This window comes from Syngnathus scovelli, chromosome 9 (assembly GCF_024217435.2).
Source record: "Syngnathus scovelli strain Florida chromosome 9, RoL_Ssco_1.2, whole genome shotgun sequence".
NCBI classification, from domain to species: Eukaryota; Metazoa; Chordata; class Actinopteri; order Syngnathiformes; family Syngnathidae; genus Syngnathus; species Syngnathus scovelli.
In genome coordinates, this window is record NC_090855.1 from 8,529,458 (window position 1) to 8,556,695 (window position 27,238).

The 27,238-nt window shown below is 41.1% G+C and overlaps 1 protein-coding gene across 1 annotated transcript in view; it reads right to left on the minus strand.

The window, feature by feature from the left end:
* Positions 1–27,238, minus strand: part of zfpm2a (zinc finger protein, FOG family member 2a) — a 102,422-nt gene that overhangs the window by 20,046 nt on the left and 55,138 nt on the right. The window contains exon 5 of the mRNA XM_049730500.2: positions 16,051–16,162. Within this exon, the coding sequence (XP_049586457.1) occupies positions 16,051–16,162 (112 nt within the window). The remainder of the gene's footprint in view (positions 1–16,050; positions 16,163–27,238) is intronic.

Sequence of the window (27,238 nt, forward strand, 5' to 3'; positions counted from 1 at the left end):
CAATGTGAGATAAAATTGCAGAAGTTGGCAGCATGACTATCTTGTCATGTAAATAATTCAACAGAGGATTCCTCCATCTGTTGCGTATAAAATAAAAGACTTCTTATGCGCAAACACAATAGAGATTGCTGAGACGGTTGTTTAAAAGCAATAATAAAAGAAAAATAGTAACACATTAGTCGCAATAGTTTTGCTGGAAGCTCACGCTTCAGTGATTGGGATCAGTGAAAAATACAGAAATAATATCCAGTAGTTAAAACAATTATCACTGGGATGAAAGTGGAACTGCAGATGGCCGAACAGTCTGATTCTGGACGGAGCCAAACACAGTGGCCAGAAAATTGCATGTATACATTTGGAAACTGCACTGTAGAATGATCACAAACACAATCCGCTGAGGAGACTCAGGCCCCTTCTGCCTCTGTCTTTGTGTCCCGCTCGAGCAATTACGCCCAGCTCAGTGTTTTCAGATGGGAACGGATGGGGGAACGCTGAGTGCAGACGAGCGTGTGTGAGTGTGTGTGTGTGTGTGTGTGTGTGTGTGTGTGTGTAGGGGGGGGACTTTGTAAAAAAGTCATTTTGCTCCTGAACTCTTCAGTTCCGGTCATGCTCCGTACCAACGCAAATTAAAACCCCCAGTAGCCTATGTAAATATGGTGCCTACTATGCTGCGCTTTAATGAGCCATGATATGAAAGACATCTAAAACCAATGGAAAATAACTGTCCACTTAAAGGTGGGGTGCATTTGACAGGTGACTGGTAGAGGTAGCTTTAAGACAAGGTTGGGTGCACGGTGACGGGGGCAGACCAGATCTGGCATCCAGGAAGAGCCTCGACCTATAAGTGGCAAGCCCGGGGAGAGTACTAAGTAGTTTTCCAGTCTCCAACATGTTCAAGAATTATGGGTAGCAGCAGTGGAAAAAGTGGTGGGTGTGGTTAGGGTTCCTATCTAGATTCAAAGGTTGTGGGCTGCTCTTTGGTGTAATTGAAAGGATCTACCGGAATTTCCGGACTATAAGCCGCACCGGACTATAAGCCGCACCAGCTAAAATTCAGGGATATTTTAGTTTTTTTCTTACATAAGCCGCACCGGACTATAGGACGCACGTGCACATGAGTTTTTTACAAAGAAAGACAGTACACAGAAAGCCGTAAAAATCCATAAATACGCCGCGCCGCCATTTAAGCCTCAGGGTTCAAAGTAACCTTCTGAATAAAATGCATTAAAAGTTCACATTCATTACAACTTGTTTTTGGTGAGCAAAATGTCAGAAGAATTGAATTTAAATGCTGATTGATTCACATGGCAGAGTAAGAGAAAGGGTTTAGAGCCCTTTGACGCAGGTCACCTAGCGTGCATTCCTACTAAAGCTCATAATAGTCACAAGCAACACAGCCAGAATAAGCAGCAGCCATAGTAGTGTTTCAAAATCGTATTTTTGTTGTTGTTTTTTTTCTTCAAGATACCGCACAACAGTGGTCCACAGCCTTTTTACGAGTGTATAAAAGTGATCACGTCATCACAAAAATGACGAAAAAAAAAATCTTATATAAGCCGCACCTGACTATAAGCCGCAGGGTTCAAAATTTTGGAAATTACGGTAGTCAAATATCGTACCTTATTTGAGCTGACTGTCAGAACAATAAAAATCACGCAACACGCACAATCAATCCTCCAATAATCTGTTTTTTCAAAGAATTTGATAACCTGACCAGTGAATCAAAAATGTACAATGCAAGTGTGCCATGAGTGTTTTTCATCATGTTGTTTTGAAACATCCTCTCCACCTCAGTATGAACCTCTAATTGGACAAATCCCTGTGTATGCATTACATTAATGAGGCTGATCATGTTTATTGTTAAGATTATGGCTTTATTTGCACTCACAGTTGAATTACAAAGAAGATGGCAAAGGACGGTAAGTGAGAGGAATCTAATTTAATATGTCCCACTTACAAATGTGGACAACGGACAAACCAATGTGTATATTTCCAATCCGCAGGCTATTAAGTTTGTAAATCCGAAGTAATGTTGTTTCAAACACAACACTATCGGCGATAAAAGGTAAAAAGTGAATTTCTGGCTGGTGAGCACCACTGTAGTCAAGCCATCTGACAGAATAAGGACCAAACAGAGAAACAAGACAGTGGGGTGCCTCATGAATGTTGACTAAGTTGAAATTTGGCTGAACACACTCTTCAGTCAACTATGTGCAGAAGAGTACTTTTGTTTCCTTTTGCAAGCTGCCATTTTGTTCTTGCTGTCCCCTAAAATCACACATCTAAAGTAAAACAACGGATAATTCAGTCATCTAAATCAATACATCCATGGCGTTAATAAGATTTGTACTAAAGCATGACCAGCATGCCAGGTTATATGGCCAGAGCAAAAAATAGCAAAGTTACTCATATAACATTTCTGGTCAATCCATCCGTGCTGTGGCTTCACTGCATTGATGGAAAAAAAAAAAAGAAAGAAAACCTTCATGGGAGCTGCTATGAGAAGATGCTGATAAATCTGTCTGACCAGGTTGGGTCTCTCTCTGTTCTGCTCTTCTAGCTCAGATAGTAGAGGCACTTTACAAGGAGCCATCTCTCGCCCTGGCAACTTTGCGTGACCTTGCGGAGCTGAATTAGACTGTAAAATTGATTCAGCTCCTGTAATAAAAGAGCATACACATTATCAGCATTCTAATTATAATTAATACAAGCAGCAGCGGAAGACCCATTATTTATGATAGTGGCTCATAGTAAGCAAACAATAATAATAATCAGCTGCGTATTTTTATTGATATGATGATGAATGACTTTCCCCCCTGCACACAAAACAACAATAGGATGTGGCTGATCACACAAGTGCTGCTTATTTCATTGCCACTTTCTTTCACCCCATCGCCCCTCTTGCCTGTCATTTATTCAACCTCCCCTGGTTTCTTCTTTCATTAGCATCGGCTTAAGTCCCTAACAGTTTCTGGGTTTGCATTCTGGTCCGTTCCTATGTCCTTGTGATCTCGTGAAATATCATCAATCAGGTCCTGTGCTAATTGAAAGTATGCTTAAACCAAGCATACACGGAATACTCGGATGTTGATTTTGTTTGTTAGCTTAAATCTGGGATGCATAAGTTGGCAGGTATGCAGCTTGTTCCTAGGGAGACCGGACTTGGCAAGTTCATGCCACTGTACTCTGCGTTCTTAACTCTGAGAAAAAGCCAAGCCAGAGAAAGCAGTCAGGGGACTCATACAGCTAACCTACATGAGAACAGAAACTGTCAGAAATAAACCACACAGTTGTCACAACAGGCAATGGTTCATATTGATATCAGAAGGTGTTGTCCCTCAGACCTCTAACCCTATACCCCCAAAATGAAGACTTTTCTTCAGCAAAATAAATTACAACTAATGATAATTTTCCTCCAAGTGGATTTCTGAGAGTCTGAAAAATCCTGTGATTCTCACTATTTTTAAAGACCGCTCAGGTGCTTTACAAGACTAAAATACAGCATTTTCTCAAAATAAAAACAAATACTTTTGGCAGGTAATAAGAAATCAAGACACGCTGTCGCACAGTCACAGTGTAAAATAAAAACATTGCGACCCTTATATCTTGGTTATCACTTATAATTAGGTGTTGATGTAGCTTATGCCATTTCCCTTGTTTGATAATTATAGTCCATCCTGGCTAATTTTGCAGAGAGTCTCAAAAATGATTATTTGTGCCTATCTTCCTTATTAATTCTCCTCACAAATCCTTGATTATTTTCCAATTCTATCCTCTGATATCTTTGGCTCTGTTTGTTTGACTCTCTCCTCCACTGAGCAGTCTGCCTTCCCTCTCAATCGCCTGTTTTGTTTCCCATTTTAATGAACAGTTGGATTCTTTTATTTCTCTACAAGTGCTGGATTTGCCTTATCACCCTCCGTCCCTTTGAGGGTTGCCAATTGGTTTTATCCACGGTTGTATCATTTCTTAGGCTTCCTCTTTTTTTCTCCACAAAGAGAAAGAACCACTTCGTCAACATGCCTCTCCGGAGCCAGAGATTAAAAACCTCAACATCACCTACCTTCCAGCGCTACTCCCAACTGGTTTGTGTAAAACTCAATTAAACTTGTCCCCACTGAATTTCACATTACAGTACATTAAAAGGAAATTCTTCAAGCGTGATGACAAAGCCCACATGTAACTTCAGAGCCGCAATTTAGAGCCCCGCAAAATGTTGGACTCTTCGGGGTTTTAGCCTTATGCTTAAAGGCGCTTAACACAAAACAAAGTAAAATGTTTGTGAGGGGGGAAAAAAAAATACTCTGTGACTTATTTATTCTGTTTGCAGACAATGTGAAGTCAAAGCATGTGCTTGACACAAGCAATAAGGTTTCAGTCTATCAATTAGCTCCCGCTGGTACCGTGTCATGATTAAACGTAACCAGCCTTGAAAGAAAGCCAGACATAATGGTGGTTGTCAACCATGTGACACTTGCAAATTGTTGTGATATGCAGATTTCAATCTTTAGAGATTTGTAGATTTGTGATCTGTATTTCAGAGCCCCTTTTGAGTCAATAACAAATGACTCCGCTGGCTGCATACAATCTGTCTGGGTGAAAAGGCAGCGTTCCGTCAGGCATCGCAGGTCCGTGCGCACGTTAACTTCATTCATATGTGATAATGTGCTTTCGACGACATGATAGCAAAGCTGACTATCTGAGGAGGAGGATGGCACCCTTAAGAGGTTGTCTCTATGGCTCTATGAAGAGCTTCAAGTCTTTTGTATTTACTACCGAGTGAGAAAGAACAAACATTGTGAGATTTTTTTTCTCTAATGCTGAACAGGAGGAAAAAAATATGACTTGGCTTCGATTCAGCCAGGTCTGCTTTACAAGATGACAATCCATCCCTCCCCCTCACTCTTTTTCTTGTTCTTCCCACACGGGCGTCCCTCCCCAACAGCACAAGAATTTAGGGCTTTGAAGCCTCTCGGTGCTCTTCGACATTGTAAAATGTGCATGTTCTCGTCAGGCTGTCAGCCCCAGGAAGGTGTTTTCGTGCTGAGATTAGTGGACAAGGTGCAGTCTGTGTTTTTGGCCAAACATGCCCATGCTTTGACACAAGGGGGGACTCTGACTCTAACTGGGCAACGCACCAAGATCACTCCCTCTTGTCTCCTCTTCTTCTTCCTCCTCAATCCTCTCCAACACATGACATGTGTCACTGCCACAGATCTGCACTGGAAGATACAACCAGTTCAAGGTCAGGGCAAATCCCCAAAGCGTGGAAGAGAGACGGAGACATTATGTAAAAACCTTTCTTTTTATACGAGGGACTATGTAAAATGTTAGCTTTTCTAAAACACTATATTTCATGGTGTGTTAATGTCACTATTAAAATGTTAATTGGACAAAGTTGGGATCTCTGAATGTGCTCATTTAAAAAAAAAAAGAAAAAAAAAAAAGAAATTGTATTTGTTATCAACAGAGGGAAAGCAGGGTGCAGATCCTCTGGGTCCATTATTTCCCCAATGACATAAATCTCAGGGTACCTAATATTTCAATTAATTCACATGCAAATATGCGTAAAAGGTTATCATGCAATTTTCTACATCTGTAGTTGCATGGCGTCAGTAAAAACTTCCCTGCAGGATTTCACCAACATCCAAATAATAATCAGAGCAAATGCAGTTCTGAATCCAGGTGAACTGAGAAAGGAGGGAAGAAGGGGCACTGTGTAATTATTTGGCACTTACAATGTCCCACTCTTCAGACTTGGGAGTATGGTGAGCAGAAAATCTGTTTACTATGGAGCTGAGTTCCCCTCTCTTGTGTGTGGATGAAGTATTTGAATAATTCATAGAGAGTGCCATCGGCGTATGCAAAGGAAAAGTGTCGCAGAATATCTCACCAAAGATGGAATTCTCCATTATGTGCACTGTGCGCGTTTTGCCCACCTGACATAATGTAATTGGATAAAAGTCAGATTCTGACTAAGGAGAGGCTAAATAGTAAGTCAAAAACTCTGTGCAATGTGCTAATTGACTCAAAAGCAGCTAGAGGAAAATAATTTATTCTCTTTTTAATGTATTTATCACCAACACTTCATTACTTTTTTGCGAGAAATAGTGGAATACATTTACGTACAAGCCCGTGTTCAATATGCATGACCTTTCCCCAGTACAACAACACATAAAAAATAGCTCTTGAATTAGAATGAATTATTCTGATTGGGTTCCGCAAAGTTGTTTTTGTTGTCATTGTACTCCTGGTGACAACTTGTCTCATTGGGATGTGGCAGACTGAAAGAGTACTTTACATATCAAAATGGCGGAGCCTTTCATTTAAAGAGGCTTCTTGTTCACAGAAAACATTAGTATTGACAGGTAAACCCCCAGAGATTACAAACGGTGGTCTAATTAGTGTGTCTCTGCGATACAGTACTTACACATCCCAACCGAGGCGAGTGAAACAGACAAAGGCACCATTCGAGAGAAAGAGAAGGGACGGTGATGGATGGATCGGCCGTGCAACTGTAGCGAGCATTCCGACGGTTGTTTAATTCCTGACATGAAATATTACCTGCAGCCCTCCACTGAGCAGACCTGCGTGGATGGCATGAGAGATAGCCTCCGTCCCTCCACTTGAGGAAACAAACAAACAAACAAATAAAAGCTCCGAGACCCTTGACCTGACAAAGTGAGTGCAGCTGATAAGTTAGCGCACAGTTTCTCCTCTTTTGCTTCTCACTCAATCGTGTCTTGTTGCCTTTGGCCTCAGTTTCACCTTGTTACATCAATGCTGTCCTATTAAAGGTAATGCTTGCTAAATTTCTGTAGGGATTCTATTTAATATTTGTCACTCTTGAAAGAAAAAGGGGAGGAGCGGAGTCTACGATAAATCTTACTTTTGCTGGCTAAGGGCGTCTATCTCTCGAATAGAATAGAATTCAGTCCAAAACACTGCTGCGCGCATTAGGTAGCTGTGCGTTTAAGCCTTCTCCGCCATGATCAAACCAGGATTTATGAAGCATCATAACTCCCGACAACATCCAGCGGCTTATTAATTTTATATATTTCTGTCCATTCCCTGATATTCCAAGCCTTGACAGTCACTCAAGATAAGCCAAAAGCGTTCTGACAGGATGGAGTGTGTATATATTTTTCAATGTTCTGCCACCACCGTCCATTTGAATAGTGTTAAAAAGAAACCTGTGGTGTAATTTGTCTGTGGTTTTTGTCTTTGCACACTGCTGAGACAAAGGAACTCACCAAATAGGGACAAAGAAGGTAAGAGAAGATGCACCTTCACAGTATGTTTATGAGAAGAATGAAGAACGTGCCTATGATTGGTCACTTTTATGAATTTAGGGGAAATCGTGTAAAAACGTATTTATCTTTAATCTATACTTAATGAATGTACATTGGTATTTACCAGTCTAGGATCAAACAGTCACATTGTGGTACTAGTAATTGTATTGTAAAGATAATTCTTTAAAATGGCGGGTACCCCCAAATGGAGAACCGGAAGGCCACAAGCATGTGATGTGCTTCTGATTGTACATCCTTCACATCTCCTGCCCTCCTCTTTCCTCGCCCAGATGGCCTGTAAGTATGGCGTCCAGACGGACCAAATAACTGGCCCACAGTGGCTATCACACCCAGCAGTCTCTGACAAAGACCCTGGCCAGCCACGGTGACTGAAGCAAGCAGTGGTGAGGAAGCAAGCAGGATGTAATCTTCAGGAGCTGTTGATAAAGGGAAACGCACAGGGTTTGGGTCAAAGGGATTAAAATGGTGGAGGTGCTGGGTATAAGAAGGAAGGGGCTGCGGAATCGTGGTGGGAGCAGCGGGCGAGCCGCCCCATAACAGTGAGTAGTGTGGAGATTACAGGGGAAATGGTGCAAGGGGGATTCCTGTGAGGAGATGGAAAGACATAACTCTATACGGCATCCGGACACGGCATTAGTGGTCGTCATTCAGCAGTATGCAGGCTTAGCATTCTCGGGGCATCAGGTAGGAGTGCGTTGCTGGCTCGGTGACACTTGGATGCTGAAGGTGACAAGTACAAGGTAAACTGGATTTGTAAGAGCAAAGAAAGTTCTTATAATTGCCCGAGTCACAGACTCACTCGAGAACTTTGTTTCTGCTTTCACTGGCTGTGTGACTGATTGTCTAAATATTGCCAATGCCGTGAATGGAAATAACATTTTAAATTAAGAAGGCCAACCACGCTGAGTGAAATCAAGCGGGGGGGGGGGGGATGTCGAAGGTTTTAACTGAGCCTTTCATGCCTATGCAAACCTCACATGCTTTGGATAGAGTTCTATCAACCAAACATGTGGTTCACCTCTCCGTGAAAATAGGGCAGATATGTGACTGCAACCTCTCTCGGCAGAGCCAAATACTGTACCCATGGCTTCCATTTCACAGTCGGTGGGTGAGCCGAGTTCAAAAGTCTTACATCATTTTTCTTTCAAGAAGCCATCCAAAAGGCTTACATTGCAGTTACATTTCAAATTGAATAGACTTGTGTTTCAAACCATCCAGCTCTCTTTGACTATTTTGGTCACTGGAGCGATGAAAGATTGGTTACTACTCACTGCTCAGGGGAGCGCAAATGAAGTGGCTTTGACGGAGTTAGGAGAAAGACTGCATCAGTGCCCCGCCATCTCTTTCTTTACCTCCGCACATGTTTTTTTTCTTCCACCTCTCTCCTGATGCTTCTTCTTGTCTGTCCCATCTTCCCGCTCCCTCCCTTCCTTCCCTCGGGCCTTCAGGATGGATGGACCTGTCTGACCGGGGCGACACTGATGTCCGCTCTTCCACACTTCCCTACCTACAGCACGCCTGTCTTCCCTCTCACCGCTATGTCCACTCACATTCTTTTTCATAGAAAAGAGGCACCCATCTCTGTCAACCAGCAGTGTTCAGAACTACATGGCAGGTTGTTACTTCCACCGAGCAAGTTCAGTTTTTTAGGGCTCTCTGTTTCATCCATTGCGGGAAGGATTATACAAAAGTATAGAACCAAATTCCATATAATAAATAATCAGGGCATATACGGGGATTTACAGTACAATCTATAAATATGCACAATTTGGTGCTGATCCTAAATAAGATTGTTTGGCGCGGGTCTGCACTTTACTGATCTATCCTCTCCCCTCTATTATAATCAACAAGAAAGTCAAACCCCAAAGGAGTTACACGCATTTCGTCGTACGAAATAGTGTGGAAACATCATTTTCTTTCTGAGAAAGGTTTAAAATCTGAAAAAAAAAAAGGTAAACCAATGTCAAGGTATAAAGTGTGCTCAAACATGGACCTGTATTACTACTAGGGTCAAATAGTAGATGATGCTGGATTATTCAAACGTTACATACTGTTTGAAACAAAAATAGTTGCTGCCTCCCTTTTCACCATTGCCATTTGTCACTGTGATCAGTGCTTTAACAGGGGTCCAATTGCTAAGATCCTTTGACCAGATCACCCGATAAACCGAGTCTCAGATAAGGTACTAATGTTAGAGGTGGGCGAGAGAATAAAAACAGTGATATCACACCGATACGCTTCTTTAAAGACTATGCTGTTTTTCATGCAGGTGGCTGTACAATCAATAAAATGGATTAACTGCAAAGCTATGTATAAAGGTTATCAACAAGTTCTCTTTTATGAACACACCAGCGACCCCACAAAATGTGTTGAGCTATTTCTCTGAGGAAAATCTGATTATGATTTGCCCAACCTGAGGATTAATTTTCAAGAGGTACGTATATATAGTATGTTATCGACCGAAAAATGGAAGCTGTATGTGAACGTTAGATGGCTTGAATAGAATGCTTGCAACTCGGTTCTCTCGTATTAACAGTCAGCATTATGTCAGTGCTGCATGTGGTGTTCCTTCTCAGGACCCCGGACGCCATATGCCTGATCATCCCCAGCCTGCTTCACTACATTTCACCTAAATCAACCCCACCGAGGCTTTGCATGTGCTTTGCCCCAACTCTGCACTTAAAAAATAGTAACATTAAAATTAGTTTAGATGTACAGAAAGTGCTTTGTCTCTCGTTAAAAAAGCATTGACGCACATTCACAACATACTTGCATGCGTGTGTGTGTGTGCATGTGATCTGACCAATGGCACGCAACAGCAGGGTTTTATCCTAAAGCTCAGTGACAATGCTTTTCACACCTACTTAGCACAGCAGTGATGGGGGCGGTGGGCTGGATCATAACCAGGCCCGAAAAGCGAGCTAAGGGCTTTTAGGAGATATACACTGAAGGAACTCTTTAATTACTGACTCAAGATCCCAGAGTAGATTAAAAAGCGAGCCGGGGCTCATTTTCATATCAGCGGGATTTTTCAATGAATATAAAAATGGTCATTGATTACGCCGTTAAGAGGAGGAAATATAAAGCGCATATCATCACATTAACTTGTGGTGATTAATGTAATAAAATGTGATCTTTTACACCCCATCTGTAACGAACAGATTCAACACCAGAGAGACATGCTCCAAATATTAAGAAGCAGCTCCTCAAAATCCAGTTAACCACTTCCCTGTTCAAAGACAGAGAAAGTAATAAGAAAGTAAATCCTAATGCAGCAGACAGTGTGAACATGGAGGGATGAGCGGCAAAACTGACTAATACGCTCTTTTAACCTTTGTGTGTGTGTGTGTGTGTGTGTCTTTGCTGCCTTCCCTCTCTCTCGCACAAAATGAGCCTTCCTGAATGATCAATACCAAAGTATTTCACACCATTGATTATACCATTATGGACACGTTAAATGTGTGACACACTCCCATGTGGGCACATTAACCACTGCAGCCGGCCGGGGAGAGCGAGGAGGAAGGATCCTCTTCAACTGCTGTTTTTGTTCCCGGTATTTTTCCCTTAAATGCGGTGCTTAAAGCGAGTTCAGTGCGGTCCAGGTACTTCACTCAGATGATTATAATGCCACGAGGGTGCAATGCATCACTCTTATTAGCCACACTGGAGCACAAAGGTATCATAATTAATGGCCGCAGCAGGATTGAACGCTGCCCTGACATGGAAAAGTGGGCCTACTTAAGCTCTACAAGGCATTTAAATATGCAGAGTGAATGGCACAACCCAAACCCTCCTGCTCGAAGGACAGCCCACGCTCATTAGCCCGACACCCTCAATGGCACTGATACAAGGGTGAGCGGCTATTCTCGCCAACACGCACGAGCTGATCACGTCTCAAAAATGCAAGAGCGCATACGACGTGAAGAAAAAAAATATTGCGTTATTATCTATGAAGAAACAATTTAGTACTCATCAGCGCCCATCACTCCCTTTACATGCTCTCCTTCTATTGTTGTTTTTGTCTGGGGGTTTAGCCTGCGGTGAATGCAGATGGACATTTATGTGTCAGCAGCCATTATGCGAATTTTCAGTAATGGCGTCTAGTGTGTGTGTGTGTGTGTGTGTGGCAAATGTGGGTGCAGTGGCAGAGCGTGTCGTCTGGTGCCTGCACTATACAGTCTAGCAGGGAAACAGCCTGCCCAGCGGGAGAACAATGCACATAAAAGGCTGCTGAAGGAAGCGTCTGGAGCTGACGGCTTTCACATGGCTCTGAATGGAGCGCTGACAAAGTGCCGCGGTGTGCCTATGTACATGTAATGTAGACCCACGATGGAAAAAAAAAATCAACACATGTTGGGACTGTATTAATGAGGTCAGAGTGTTTAAATGTTATATGACTACTATTTCATGAGGATTTTGCTCTCCTCCACCTTCCGTCCCCATCTTCTCCTGTCCCCCTTTTGTCTCCGTAAAGCCCGTTTCACAACATCTCAATTACAAATGTGCAAGCCTCAACTTCATACTTCAAGAACTCCTCTCCACCCAGCTCTGAATTGAGCCTGACCGCACCGAGTTATCGCATGGCTCAGTGCAATCAATTATTGTTGCAGCGGAATCATTAATAATTTCCTAATGAAAACGATTCTGTTGATCGCTCTTGTCTTTTAATTAAACATAATTAGTCGGCTGCTCTAAGCTGTGGTGGGGACTCCTTTAGGGTACAATTTTGTTTTAATACACCGATAATGAAATTTCGACATTGTGTCAGTTGTTTAGTTCTTATTCAGTCACGCCATTTTGCCATGTTCCAAGATAACGGATCATAAACCCTCACATGCCCTGTTTGCCGCAGTCTTTTTAAAATAAGAGGGTTGAATGTTTCACTCACATTCAAGGTTTCATTCAGATGAAAATAATGCCGTGGAAATGGCTTCATACCAAACATTCAAAGAAACAAAAGAAATTGCCGCAAACATCCACACAAGCCACGTTAGTTCATCGTCTGCCTCGCAGGGCATCAGTTGGCCAGCAATAGTAATGAAACGGCAGCATAAAAAGGATCTGATTGTGAGGACTTAGTGACAAAGAAATTATACAAAGACTCAGCGACTTAGTTAATTCTTCTCTGTTCGGGTTTATGTAAAACATCCTAGTTACACCGGTCGATTTCTGTGGGAACAAAGTTGCTCTGGAGACTTGTAGGACATGGTGAATCCGAATGTGGCCTGATTTAAGAGGCTTACAAAGTTTACATGACCTCTGAATAATGCCAGATAATATGGTCAGGTTGTGTATAGTTTCAGTAGGCGTAAATATCAGGTAACAATGGACAATAAATCAAACTCCTCCTACCACTGTGGAATATACTTACTGTAAATATTAAAGATGTAAAATCTCACCTATCATAGATGAATATGGTTCTTGGAGATGTTTGAGTAGAGTTACTCAAGGAATGTAACACATAGCAGCGTGTTATAAAATGTAATTTTGTGGGTCAGGATAAAGAACAGCACCAGTCGCATACTGAACAGTTTGACGCAACTCTTCCAATCAGGGTGCGTATGAACTGAGCCTTTGTTAAATGAGTTTATCAATCTGTTGTTTATCTGCAGGAAAAATTCCCAACTGGTCCCTATCTTTCTCTCCATGTCCCTGTCTGTCATCCTCGCTCGCTCCTGGCGTTCTTCTCTTACTGTAACACATAATTACTCTGCAGACTTTCTGCCTGTTTCTAGAACTTCTGTGCTTCAAAGAAATTGTCAGAGTGTGGAGAAGAGCATTGTGGGAGTTCCAGGTGGATTTCTTGATAATGAGAGCAGAGTGGTAAGAGTTGAGCGTTTTAGTAATGGCTGGCTGCTAAGGCTCTTCATGGAAGTTTAATGTAAAACAAACAGGGCCTCAGTGACGGCCTGAGAAAAGCAGATATTGCATTTGCCACAATGCCACTTCAGGGCTATTGCAGCCTCTTTTTTTAACAAATGAAAATTAGTCACAAATAATTTGTATTCATGAATTTGAGACATTCCAATCCCTCAAGCCTCGAAGGTTTTTCCCTCCACAATTTAGGGGCTGAAACTTTCCCATCTAGAAATATCAACTAAGCTAACACAACAAAGCAGAATATGTACCATACATCACACACACCTGCAATTAGTCTTTTTTTTTTTTTTTTTTACTTTTATGATTACTATTACCTTAATATTATCAACACTGCAAGAGTCTTTTCAGGAGTCCAACAATAAGTACTTTGGAATTGAGGGCAGAATAGTGCATGAAAATTTCAAACTTAATTTGCTTACAAGCTTTTTTTTTTTTTTTAAACCACACAACACTAATATCTTGAAGGATTGCCTTAAATGCTTAAAGGCTGCAAATTTTGCCCACTTCTAATTATTTTCCATAAATTACTAAACATTCTCTGTAATTTAAAAAAATCAATACAGATACACTAAATGCTAGAGAAGACAGTACTTTATAAGTTTAATGATATTATAAAAAATGATACTAATAATAGGCAGCAAAAACTTACTGGTCATTTTGTTACACCATAAAGCTCATTTGGCATGGTGCCGGGGGAAAAAAAAATGCCATGGTGCTGATCACCAGGGATGCCCCATGGGGCACTTCCCCAGCCATCCTCCTGCTTGTTCCACTCTCCACTGCATATATTATACATAAAACACTGCAACAACTCACAAGCTTCTTTCTGCTGAATCCCACCCTTTCTTACTCCCACTCCACATATTTCCCTCATTTCTGGAAGATGATGAGCAGTCATATTAACTGTAAAGCTGAAATCACAGCGCAGAATACACTGCAGTAAACTGTAAGCACTCAAACCAATCAACAGTCAGATACCCCCCATAGATTCAAACTGGCAGAGATCCAAAGTGAGAGGCTACTATCTTCGCAGGCAGCCATAAAGAAAGTCGAGACCACTGAAACGTGAGCCAAAACATATTCTGCAAGCATACTGTGCAGTGAGATATTCCCTGTTTTCCATAAGTAACACATCTCAAGGAGCAATGAAGCGGCCGACAGAGGGGAAGCAGCACAGGGTAAAGATATAAACAATCTGGGCCTCAGCTTTTTAAGGTGGGAGGAAAGTTGCAGTTGGACTCTGAAGAGTGGAAGAGAAGAGCCTTTAATCAACCCACACGATAGTGGTGACACTTTAACATTCCATTTTACAAATTGTTGCCAAAAGACCCAAATTCTAAATACATTTTTAATGTTTGCATTTTTTTTCATTTCAGCCTTCCCTTGAGAGGCTGCACCCGCACGTGCGCACACGCACGGGCTGCTTCTGTGATGTACTACATATTGAACTTCTGCGACTAGATTTAAATTAATTCGTTGGATTCTGTTATCACACATCAGCGTTTAATGATTCGCTTGGAGGATTTCCCAATAATGAACAGTACAATACAGAACAACTGTCGCACGGGGATATGCGGAGATGTCATTGTGTTTAATTTAATAAGGTCGAAATGAAAGTGACAAACAAAGCAACTCTGAGCTGAGTAAGTGCTAGAGTGCTGCATGTGATGCTCATCATACGTGTATGCGACATGCATGTTCGCTCATGCATGTTTGAAGAGTGGTGGAGTAAATTGTCCGACTCAAAAAAAAAGAAAGTGTGGAATCCTGTTATTGCAGCTTCATTTTTGTTTCATACTGTAAGTCTGCAAGCAAAATGATTAGAAGATTTTAAAGAAGTACGTAATCTTCTTTAACAGCTTATCAAAACTTTAATGATCTGGCGATAAAGAGCACAAAGTTAAGTAGCCGGTTAAGAGGATAACTCCCCAGTGCAGTCTAGTGATTAGTAGATGAGAATTGGGAGACTGAAAATCCGGGTTGCAAATCCCACTCCTGCCACTTTATTCACTTTGAGGCAGAAGACTCTCCATTTTCAGCTTTAGGGGTATTGTCACGGGGGAAATCATTTTTAAAGAGTGAGAAATAGTCACCTCCCTTCACCCCATGCAATCCTAAACAAATTCAAACACCTTCATTAAGCATCTTGTGTACAATGAGCAACAAGTTTGGGGGCTTTGTTTTGGGCAAGGGCGCATACTGAAATGCTAGCATGTTCAGATTTTTAAAAATCTTGCTGCACCTGTTTAGAAATTTGATGTTCCACCGTAAAAAATGACCAACTCCCTGTCTATACTTACCTTGTGAAAATAACATTCAAATTTAATTCAATCAAAAAAGCAGATGATACCGTAGACTGTTGGACAGCATTGTGAAAATCTAATTGCATTATTGTATTTACCTGTACACAGTAAATGAACAAATGAAATAGTGGCAACCCCACCCCAGTTCCTCCACGCTTCTTTATCTCCTCCAAGACACAGTATAAAAGAGGCGGGGCATTAATTACGCCAGTGAAATCTAAATACAAATAACTTTCTGTGTCAAGTGATGTTTCTCGGTTCTTAATCAGGGTTTTAATGATACAAATGACTTCCCGGATAGGAAAATCAGATAGCCAGAGAGTGTGCATGTTACGTTGCGTGCGCTCATCCTTGCGGCCGTGCTCCTCTGAACATTTGAGAGGGTGTGTGGCTCAGAGAAGCAAGGACCGCAAAAGAGAGAAAGTACAAGAGGACCGCGAGACAGGCAGGTGGGAGTTGAGTGGATGGAGGATCGTCTGTGTCTTAGCTGCGATGCTGTGCTGTGTTGTGTTGCAGTGTGGAGAGATAACACGATTCTCGTGTTGCTTGCTTACCTTTGCTGTACACCACACAGTTGTTTTTGTTGTCCTCTGCTCCCTGCCAAGTCACATCCAGCAGCCACTTGGGGCCAGCGCTCAGCACCACCGGGACCGTGCTCTTCGTCTTCTGGAAGGGGACAGATAACAAACATTCATCATTTGCCTATTTTGGTGATTAGAGAAACAATAATAACCAACGATTTACGCATCCGCCGCTCTGAATGGTCGTTCATATATAGATAATTGGAGAAACTATACAGTGAGTCCATCCCAATCCTTTTCAAAATATTTATGTATGTATATATTGGCCATGACCCACTGGACAAAAGGCTGCATTTGTGGTTGGAAAGGAGAAAAAAAAAAACTACATTGCCTCGAATCAAAAAGAAGTCAGCCAAGATTGAAAATCACAGACTACAAAGAGATTTAAACGAGACTCTCCGCTTCCTCTGAAATGAAGAAAGTATGAAGAAAAGGGGAGATGACTTTCAGAAAGAAGGAAGGGAGTGTTCCGTGCTGAACTTTGGGCACATTGTAGAACGCTATCAGTGGGATCTCACTATTTCCTGAAACAAGTAGGGAAGAATTTAAAGAATCAGTATCTATTTCAAAGGGCGATTGAGGTTAGAGCTTTTATAATATGCTGAAAAATTATACTGAATGTGTAAAGTCATTTTTCTTCTCGGTCAGAGGTCAAACGTGGGTTTTTCTTTGAGAGGAAAAAGAAAAGAGACGGATAGAGTACAACATCCTCTTAATAGGCTCGCGTGCGAGAGTGCCACACGATGTGCTGGCCGCATTTATTCACCTATCGTGCTTCTTTCCCTTCTATGTACGCTTTATTTTAGGGCTTTGTGTAATGCTGTTGTGGAATGTGTCCTAATGCACCTGAGTACAGAAGTCTATTACTTCAAGGAAATGCGTCAATATTTCAATGCCATTACTTACGACCCTGAGGCCTTTCTTTATTTGGGTTTTACAAAAACGGTAATGGCTTGCCAAAATGGGTTGTCGTGCAATCTCAACTCTTCCCATCTGCATAATGCAACGGAAAACGAACTAGTCCTTTCCCATGCTTTTTATTTATTTCTGAGCCTGGCAACAACCTCCGAGGATGAATGCAAATGTCACTTGAGCATGTTAAAGGTCTGCATTGGCACAGATATGCACGTAAGATGTGCTGGGGCAGTATGTGCGCATACCCCCTCCTCTTCTTCCTCCGAAGGTCCCCCACCCATTTCTCTTTTCATGAACTCCATCTAGTCACAGGCTAGAGGACAAACAGATTTTGTTGTTGTTGACAAAATCACCCAGATATCTGTCTGCTGCAAATATAAAACAAATATGAACTCCAAATGAAGATGTTAGATTTATACACAACTCATTTACAGTAAATTGCACTGCAGAAATTGCACAGCCCGAGTGATAAAAAAAACAGACAGCAAATTGCGTGGTTGCTACTCTTATTTCATCTCTTGGCATCGTCTTATCCTGCCTTGGCAGCAGATGAGAGAAAGACGACCTCTGTAATTTAAGTCATCCTGGATTTCACATTTCAAATTAGCCTCACAATAAAGTCCTCTATCTGGCTAACCTGAAAATCTCACACCCCTGTCAAAGAAGCAGAGCAGACTGCCCGATTGTTGCTAGGACGACTATCTGAAATGGGAATCAGATTAACCCTTTCTTAGATCTCCAGACTGGAGCCATCTCTTATTCAGCAGCGAGAGGCCTTTCTGCCATCCCCCAGAGTCTTTGGGAATTTATGATATTCCGGCTTCTCTCCTAGTAGCCAACATAGACTGAACAGCAGCCTAACTTGACTACTTATTCTTTCCATGCATTGCTTTAATTTTGTCACAGTGGGTATTACATATTACTGAGTGAACCGTCAATTCCAGTTTACTTTGCTTCACCCTTGTAGCAAACAAGTGATGACAGTTTCTTACTGCAGATTTACATAACTCATCCACAGTGACAAAAGTGTGCTTTGGAAGCATGTGTGTCGCAGCCGCCACAAAGACAAAGAGATGCACAAGAGCAAGTGCGGGCAACATATTTAGGATTAAGATAGTGTGGCGTCACTGCGGGGAGGAGTGTTTGCAAATGCAAATGAAAACATTTGTACAACCGGATCAGTTGGCCTTAGTGGCTACTATGCAGAGAAATGCAGATTGACAGGCAGAAAATTACAATTTCCCTGAAGCGAGGGAGAATATGATGAACGGGTCGTTTAGAAACAAACTCGCCATTCATTCGGCATACATGTACGATACACAAATGTAACCTAAACATGATGTAGGTGGATGATATCATTTTTAATTACAAGGCAATAAAAACACACTTGATAGATGATAGAACCTATCCAGGTCCCAGCACGCACGCACACACACACGCACACACACGCACACACACACTCATCCACACACACAAACAAGTTGTGTGTTATTGTATATCCGCCCTCAGCCTTCACCTCACTGGTTTCAATACTCTCTGGCTTTTTTCTCCTGAGCTCTGTTACCTTTCCTCGTGCGAGAGATACAGCGACCCAAACAGTGTAGTCAGCGAGGAAGTGATTACAAACTGATGCGCCAAATTCGCTATAAAATGAAAATCAATATTTCCACAAGTTGCTGCAACATAAAAGATAACCTTCATTGATTTTTGGAGACTTAGGTGTCTGTGATAAAATCTAATATAAATTTTCAGCCACACGGATTTGGATCAGAGCAAGCAGGGGTTGAACGATAAGTTCCGTGCACATCTCTCAGAGTTGGATTTTTTTCTACCTCCCCCTTCCGTCTTCCAAGGCAGGGCTGCACTATTTATAATTGGCCCTGTGTGAGCAAAAGCTTCTATCAGGAATCTGTTCTAATTTTTATTACGGGGAAGCTAAAGCCTGTTCCAGATAATTTGGAAATTTCAGGGGAATTGTGATAGAGCTGACGGCACAGCCGGACGGACTCCAGAAAGGAGCTAACCTGTAATAGCCTCTGTGGCTGCGCTGATTAAATGTTGCCATAGATGAAAGACCTGCCATCACCGCAATAAATTAACCAATCACACAAATCCCAAGTCGCTACTAATCCCTCCTTGATACCATGATCCTCTGATCAGCTGAAGGAGGTGAAGAAGAAAGTGTCTTGTGACACTCAGCCTGCCTCTAACTCCCTGCTTCCCTGTGTAAACAACAAGCTAATGATATCACCGCTGACCATTTCACCACCAGTGGCTGCTCTTAACCTGCTCCGTGGTCAGGGCAGGTGAAATCGATACGAACCTTGGTGGCAATGATTATTTTCCTCATGCTTTTTTCTCTTGCTCCCTCCACCAAGGTCACTGACTGGCACCGAGTCCGTCTTCTGATCCCAGAGCTGCGGGATTTAGACAACTGAGGGATCAAAATCGCTCCGGCTAAATATCTCATGGCTTTCTTTGACTTTAAAGAGGACATAGGATGGAAGAAGTACTTTTTTAATTCCTTGTATACAAACAGTTGGGTCTCTGGCGTGCTTGCCTAGGCATCAAGTGTGAAATTAAATTTGCCTCCTCCCAAAAAGGTGTCTGTTAGTGAGCCATTCTAAATTCCGCCCACTCTGACGTAACAGTGCTGCTCATTTGTATTAATAAAACCTCTGCCCATAATTTGACAAATAGGTTAAGAAGAGCTCTATTATGCAAGTCAACACCAACAAAATCAATATATCAAAGATAAGAAAATTGATTGGTTGCACAGACAAGCATTGGCTAAAAATATTACATTCAGATAATTGGCCCTTTCTTGATTGCTTAGTTGCAGGGGCAGTATTTGGTGAGAGTGGAGGGGAGTATTGGTTTGCTGCATACACCTTAAGCACCGATCCAAAGGCTAATTATATACCACGGTAGCAGAATACGTACAGTAAATAATTGCATATTTGTGTTTGGGCCTTCGCATATTCATAGATAATTATGCATTATTCACTGAAACTTTTATCTATCAGCGTTTTTTGTACTCAGGTATAAAGTATTAATTTGATGCCATCTGTTGTAATTTTGTTAGGTTTAATTAAATTTGTCCATATTTCAGGCAGTAGTTTGCATATTTGTTTGTCCATATGTCATGTCACTTCAGTTTGTGCCCGCGACTTATTAGGCTGCTATTCTAACTAATAGTATTTGATAAGCCTAAGTTAAGGTGTTTGGTTTGGGTTGAAAACGTTAACTTCTACATAAAGTCAGTTACGTGTGTACCATAGGTTGATGAGTTTTGTCACCATCTTGAGGCAGGGCATCAATTACTAATGGATTGTTTTTTAAATGACAAAATACTTTTAAAATTATAGTATTCTTTACGCAACCTATTTCTGTCTTGATGAACCTCAGGTTCCAAATGACCCTTATGAGCAATTCGTGTTATGGCAAAAATTCCCGGTAAAAAATGACCTCTATTTGGCATGGGCGTGTGTGTGGTGCTGCTTAATGTTTGTAACAGCTTCCAAAGATACATGTTAGACATTATTCCATTCATCTCCATCTTTTTGCAAAGCAACGGCAAAATAAAACAAACGTTACGGAAAAAAAAAGATTCCCTGCTTTCTGGACTTGTGAGTCACTCTTTCTCTCTTTCTCTGAAAAACACCTGGAAACATCACACTGTTTAAGTAAAAAAAATATATATATACAACTTTGAGCTTTAATAAGACACTCACGAGTCTTTAGGAATATGAGCCAAACCTACTACCCAACCACCGTTGATGTTTTCATTTCACAAATGTCCTCTGGACAACATTAACGGCACAAATAAGAGAAACAAACTAATACAGTGATGCCAGGTTTATTTGCTTCCAACATGGGAGTGAGGATAAAGGATTTGTACCTGTTTTACCAGTCAGTTTACAGCAGACAGCACACTCACACCTTGATAACGTCCATTGCAATTAGTTGTTCACTGCGATGAAACAAATTGCATGTGGTCAACTGGAAATTTCATTAAGAGAGATTTTCCTCTAGCCCTCGTTATCGCCGCACGTTTTAATATTTTCTTAGCCTCAAGGATGGATGGGTTGCAAAGGTCTTTTTTCTTTTTTCAAATAATTGGCCAAAGCTAACCTCGTAGCCTGTATCTCGCTCCTATTCACGCTGCAAAAAAATGTGTGCATGTATATGCGTAGTTAAGTGCTACATAGTTTTCTTCTTTTTCCCCTTGCTTCCAGAAATAAGGTTCTCTGTCAACATCGGACACAAAATGGGAAATGCCTGATATAAATGGCCATGGTTACATCTGGCCGAGATGAAAAGATACCTACGTAATGCTTCAATTCCTTGTACCCCCCCCCCCCCCCCCCTTCAAGGCTATAGCATCTGCTGCTGGGAGACTAAATAACAGAAATATGCAGGAATTGCACACTAATTCCCTTTAGAGATAGATCTTGGCTGGCGCCCTGTCATAAATCAGAGAATTTCGATATGAAATGAGGCAAGCTGCTCTAATCATTTCTGCATTTCAAATTGGATCACTGGCTCAATCGCTTGGCTTTTAAACTGCTTGCCTAAGAGCAAATGTGAGGTGGGAGATAATTCAGCTGAAATCTCTGCCTGCTCTGTGCGGCAGTTAGTTTACTGCTTGAGTGCAAGAGAATGCTACCCCCACCCTTCCTTTCGCCCATCGTTCTCTTTTCAACTTTCTTAAATTGACTTTTCATTTTAAAATCGATTAAATTGAGAGAGTCGCTGCTGCTCCCAGAATCTTTGAAGGGACACACATGCTTTTGCCATTGCTATCATGGCCGCGCTATAAGGAATAAATATTTTCCTCATTTAATTCACCTTTTATCCCATTGGCTGGACTGTAAGCTTCAAAGTACAAATGCAGCATTAAGCTATTGCTTATTTCACCCTCGCTGAACTGCTCACACAGGGTTGTATTTATTTTGACCATGGGCAGCAAGGCATGCCGTTCACTCGGCTCGAGACATACAGCAAGCGCTAATAAAGCAGACAAATGAGCACTTACCCGAGATTTTGCTTACAAAACAAGGACAAATCATCAACAATCCATCCCCAAATTATATTATCTTTAAACTTATAAGTAAATTCACATAGAAAAGAAAAACGGATTAAGGATTAATGGTTAATAAATAAAGCTTAAATACATAAATACGAAATAAGAATGTTGAGGGGACTGAAGTCTCTATTTTTACGACACTACAGACACTTGAAGGTGCTCTTCTAGGGTCAAAAAGTTTAATACTGAACAAACCTCTTTCCTTTCTTCCTACCCGTACCAAATTATTCTACAATGCCCCAAACGTTATGGCAACATGTTCAATTCAACATTCCCAGCGACTTTTTGCTCTGCAGAACATTTCTTCCCAAGATATTTGATTTGGAATTTTAAACAAGAGAGTAGTGCATTTGTAATGCTCATGCTGCAGGTCTCAATCATGTCTTGGAGGTACATGTTCAAACATGTATTTCTGCTGTATTGCTTTGGCCAGAGAACATCCCCGCTGCTACACTACTCACTGTTTGAATTACAAGAAATTTCCCATTTGAATTCAATTGGTAAGGTTGTTTGATCTTTTACATGTACTATATGTAAGGACTGCCTGCCAGAGCTTGCAGGGAGAAGTTGTGTGAGGGGCCACAATGGGAAACTCTGAGCCAGTAATGTTCACGTGTACGGATATTAATGCAGTCCCTGGGGGCCACGGCGGCAGGTGACACATTCTCAAGACAGATCTACCCTTTTTCTGTTGGGAATAAACATGTGGATATCCCCAGAGAGGATGAAAGGGAACTCAAGAGTCAATCACTCATCGGGGTCATAATAAATCCTTGGCCTCATAACCGTACACATCAGTCAGACGCTGTAAATATAGACAAAAATAAAATGGTGGGCACGATTCTCAAATAAAGTCCTTGACTTTAGATAAACCTCTCTGCCCTTCTTTAGGTTTAATATTCTTTTGAACTCCCGTCTTTCTCTGGGTGACTGAGAAATTTCACGTTGTATTAGAATGGCATCCCTCTGTGTGTGCTTTTATATTTCAGGAGGCTTTCTGTGAGCAGCCAATCTCACTTTTTGATTCAAAGAAATGGTTCTACATTTACAGAATATCAATTAGATTTAAAAGTGGAAAATCCCTCGAAACAATGAACGGAAACACATGGAATGCATTGCTAAGTGAATTGCTCGAAAAAAGAAGAACCAAATGGAACAAGATTCTGAAGTATTGCTCATTTCCATACACTGTCTGATCATCTGCAGTGTGCTGCAGCGTTCTATAGGTTCAGTACGGCGTGCACTTTAGGGAAATTGTGCCTTACTTAATCCACAGATAATATTTACATTTCGTTAAGTAAATAAGATAAAGACCTTGCCCCTTACTAAATGCATTAGACGTGAACTTTCATATCAGAGTCTCAGCACATGGACTGTTATAAGATTGGATCCCTAGGTTGAAAATGGTCTTTGTTACCCGATTAGTTTGCTGAGAACCCGGTGGTGTAATATTCTACTTTGACAGCCACATACCCATCTAATGAGACTCAGCTGGACCACCAGCGAGTGACGGATATTATCTAGACCATATTCTCCAGCAACCGTCTTAGTGCTTATCTTCCATGATAATCTTCTTTTTTTGCCGTTAAAAGTATTTGGAGTTGGTTGTTCATCCATCAAGAAGTCCAGTGACAATAATGCATAGGCTCGGGCGGTAAAGCCAGGACCGAGCAACCCCCCCCCAAATACTAACTGATGCTGCAAGTGAAGCTCCAACATTCCTCCACTTCTCATGTCATGTCATTGCAATCAAGACTGAATTAAGGCTACCACTATAGAATATTTCTAGAATCAATTATTCTATAAATTATTCCATCGATTAATCAAATAATCTAATAACATGTTATTTTGCATGAAAGTGTATTAGAAAATAATTGAATGTCTGTTGTTTACTGATTAAAAACAAGCGCACTGAAAACGCTAAATTGCATACCGGATTCAAGTCTGTCACTGCGCAAATAAAAATAAAAGCTGCTATCTATGTAAAGAATTACATTGCTTGTTTTGCTTTTATTTTGAAATAGACCTTGCATATGAACAACATTTGTGGCGGTGACACGCATGCATATCAAAATAAAAGCAGAGAATACATGATGTTTGACTTCCCAAAAGCTCAAACTGCGGATGGGCCGGATGTGTTCTAAGTTTTTAAGTTCAGCCATTAGGTTGGTGGTTTACAGAAAAAAATAAAACTACAACCTCTGGCACTCATCTGAGAACCACACCCATCAATTTATATTTACGTATATTATAAAACATGTGTCTGCTCTGCCGAGCATTTGGAGAGAACCCACACAGACACACGAAGATCATGCCCATATACTACACAACTCTTAGCGTGAGGTGAGCACTGGAACACAGCACTGCCCGCAAGCAGGTTTTCAAATGTAAACAATCAAGAATTATCTGCAGCACTTGTCAAGGAAGTTGTTTTAACATATCACAACAAAGCCATGATAGCAACAGATGGAACAGCAGCTGGCACCGCTCAAACTTGTTTCATTTTTCTCTCGCTTTGCTTCTTCTACTTGTGCCTTAGCTTCAGTGGAGGTCTGCTGTGTATTGAGGTGTTGAATAATCATTCATTTGGATGGACATATTGCATTCTGTTCAACTAGGCAACGTGCACGATGCGAGCTCTATGTTTGGTTGAGTTCAATAAACAAATGGCCTCAACATTAGGTACACATGGACTCACACCAAATTCTGTACAAAATATTTATGAAGATAATACTTTTAATGGACACTTTCAAAGACTTATTAATGAAACAATATTTTTTATTATTGGCTAGGTTGGTTAGACACTTCAATTGAGTAGTTGTTATGCATTTTGACTACTTTATTAATGAAAGAATAGGATCAGAATACAAGGAAAATCCCATTTCAATATGACAAATTACACACATTTTGTGCGTACTGCTTGTACTTTCAATGCAACAATGTCAGTGATTTCATTGGAGCTGTCAAATTAATCAATATGTAATCAATTATCAAATTAATCAACAACTATTTTAATAATCATGTAATTGTTTAGAGCCACAAAGGGTGGTGACCAACGGATATGATACTACTAACACTACTACAACTACTAATAGTACTGCTACGACTACTACAAATAATAGCTTTTATATAGCATATTTTAAGCGAAGTTAGGATGAGAAAGCGTGCCAAATAATTACCATTGTAGCCATCTGAAGAGACCTCAGCCCTGATATTGGTTTAAACCCAAGAAATAATTGATGCATGCAATCACATAATGGTTCTGTGCCGAAAATATGGGCCCATTATTTCATTAGATGAAACCACATTGTTGGTGCCAAAAATGTTGGTGTGCACCAGAGAAATTCAAATCCTGTTAGTCCTGATAACGTCTGATGTTTGTCAACCAGATGGAGGAGTGCATGACTGTTGCATGGGAAAGAAATACGGCAACACAAATCAGTTTGCACTTCCGCATTTTGATTTCTTCGAGCTTAACAGTTTCTCTGAATATGAGTGTATATTTGTCGCCGTGAATATGCATTTATATCATTTTAGACTGTCTTCCATAGGTCCTATCCTGGGGTGCCTTCTTGCATATGTAATTGGGTGTTACTGTAAATAATTGGCTGAGCGTTTGCCAGGGTGATTATGGCAATGATTTGTGTCTTGTCTCATGTGTGAAGAAAACGTGTTTGTTTGTGTACATCTGTTCATACGTGTGTGTGCGTGTGTGTGTGTGTGTGAGAGCGAGTGAGTGCATCTGCCCCATCCATACTCCACTCTCAAGTCCCACTGATTCTCCTTTCCAGCCATGTTGAATCCTCTTTTCCTTATCAGGCGAGCCCAGGCCTGCATCAGGCTCTCCTTGCTATGACAGAGGCTACAACAATAGGCCTGCGATACCGCTGCTTAGCGCTGCGTTTCGGAGGGGAAACCTGCCACGGGCGCAGATTAACTACAACACACACACGCACACAAAATAGATTGCAGCCACCAAAACAAAACATTTTTCAGAATGCCTCCTCTTGATTAATGAAGCAATGACAAGAAGAAAAATATAATTTCTAAAACAGAAAAATCCGCCACCACTTGTTAAAGTTTAGGGGTAGCTAACAATAAACATATTGGATGGAGAGGGTGGGCAAAAAGGGTTGAGATAAATGGCTTGAGTGATGGGCTGAATAATTTCTAGAGCATTTTTTTTTTTTTTTTTTTTAACACATGCCCGTATTCCTACCCTTGTAGTGAATTGTACAATAATCACACTCCAATAGTTGACAGTCCCCACGTCTCTCTCTATCCCAGGAGAAAATTAGGACAGTATCTTGACATTTTTGCTCTTTTGTAGTTGACAAGCTAAAGCTCTCTGTTCACAACACACAAACACACACACTGATGCACTAACATGTCTGCCTTCACACATTCTGTATGGTTCCACCTTCCCCTAATATGGGCATTCAATTGTCATAACCAAATATGAACTGATTTAAATAATATGCACAGATAGAAAAAAATCCATGGTATTGTCATAGTATAGTGACACATTATTCTGAATATTAGGATCTATTTTGGACAAACCGCAAGCACACGCTGCCGATATTAAATTCAAATTCGACTTTAATGTTATCATAATTTGATGCTCACAGCATATTTCACTGATGTGTAACAATTATATTAAGATAGATGATGAGATATCAAGATTTTAATCGACAATTAAGCATGTCTCATGCATTTAATCGCTGTGTAATTTACTCTAAAAGGCCCTCAAAACACATCAGGACTGGAATTCTATAGACTCATTACAGTGCACCTTGACTAAGCTCTTGTAATTAGCATTGGTAAGGCATTACAAGAGACAGCAACACCCTCATCAACACATTTACAACAGAGCTGGAAATCTGCCTCTCATTAATAGCTTGCCCCCAAATCAATTATTAACACCTACAACAGAAGCCGGGCTCAAGCGGGCCAGGCCTCTTACTTCAGGCAAATTGTGAGCCGTCTTTTCGTCCCAGTTCTGGCCTGTCGAGGTAATTATCGCTTTTAAAGACACCTGCTACTCAATAGCTTCGACCCAGACTGTTCATTTAGCTCCCCGATTGGAGACATTTATGTCCGAGTGTCACTATTAATTTGGGCTAATTTGGAGAGTGTGAGGAGCCGAGTGGAGGTGTT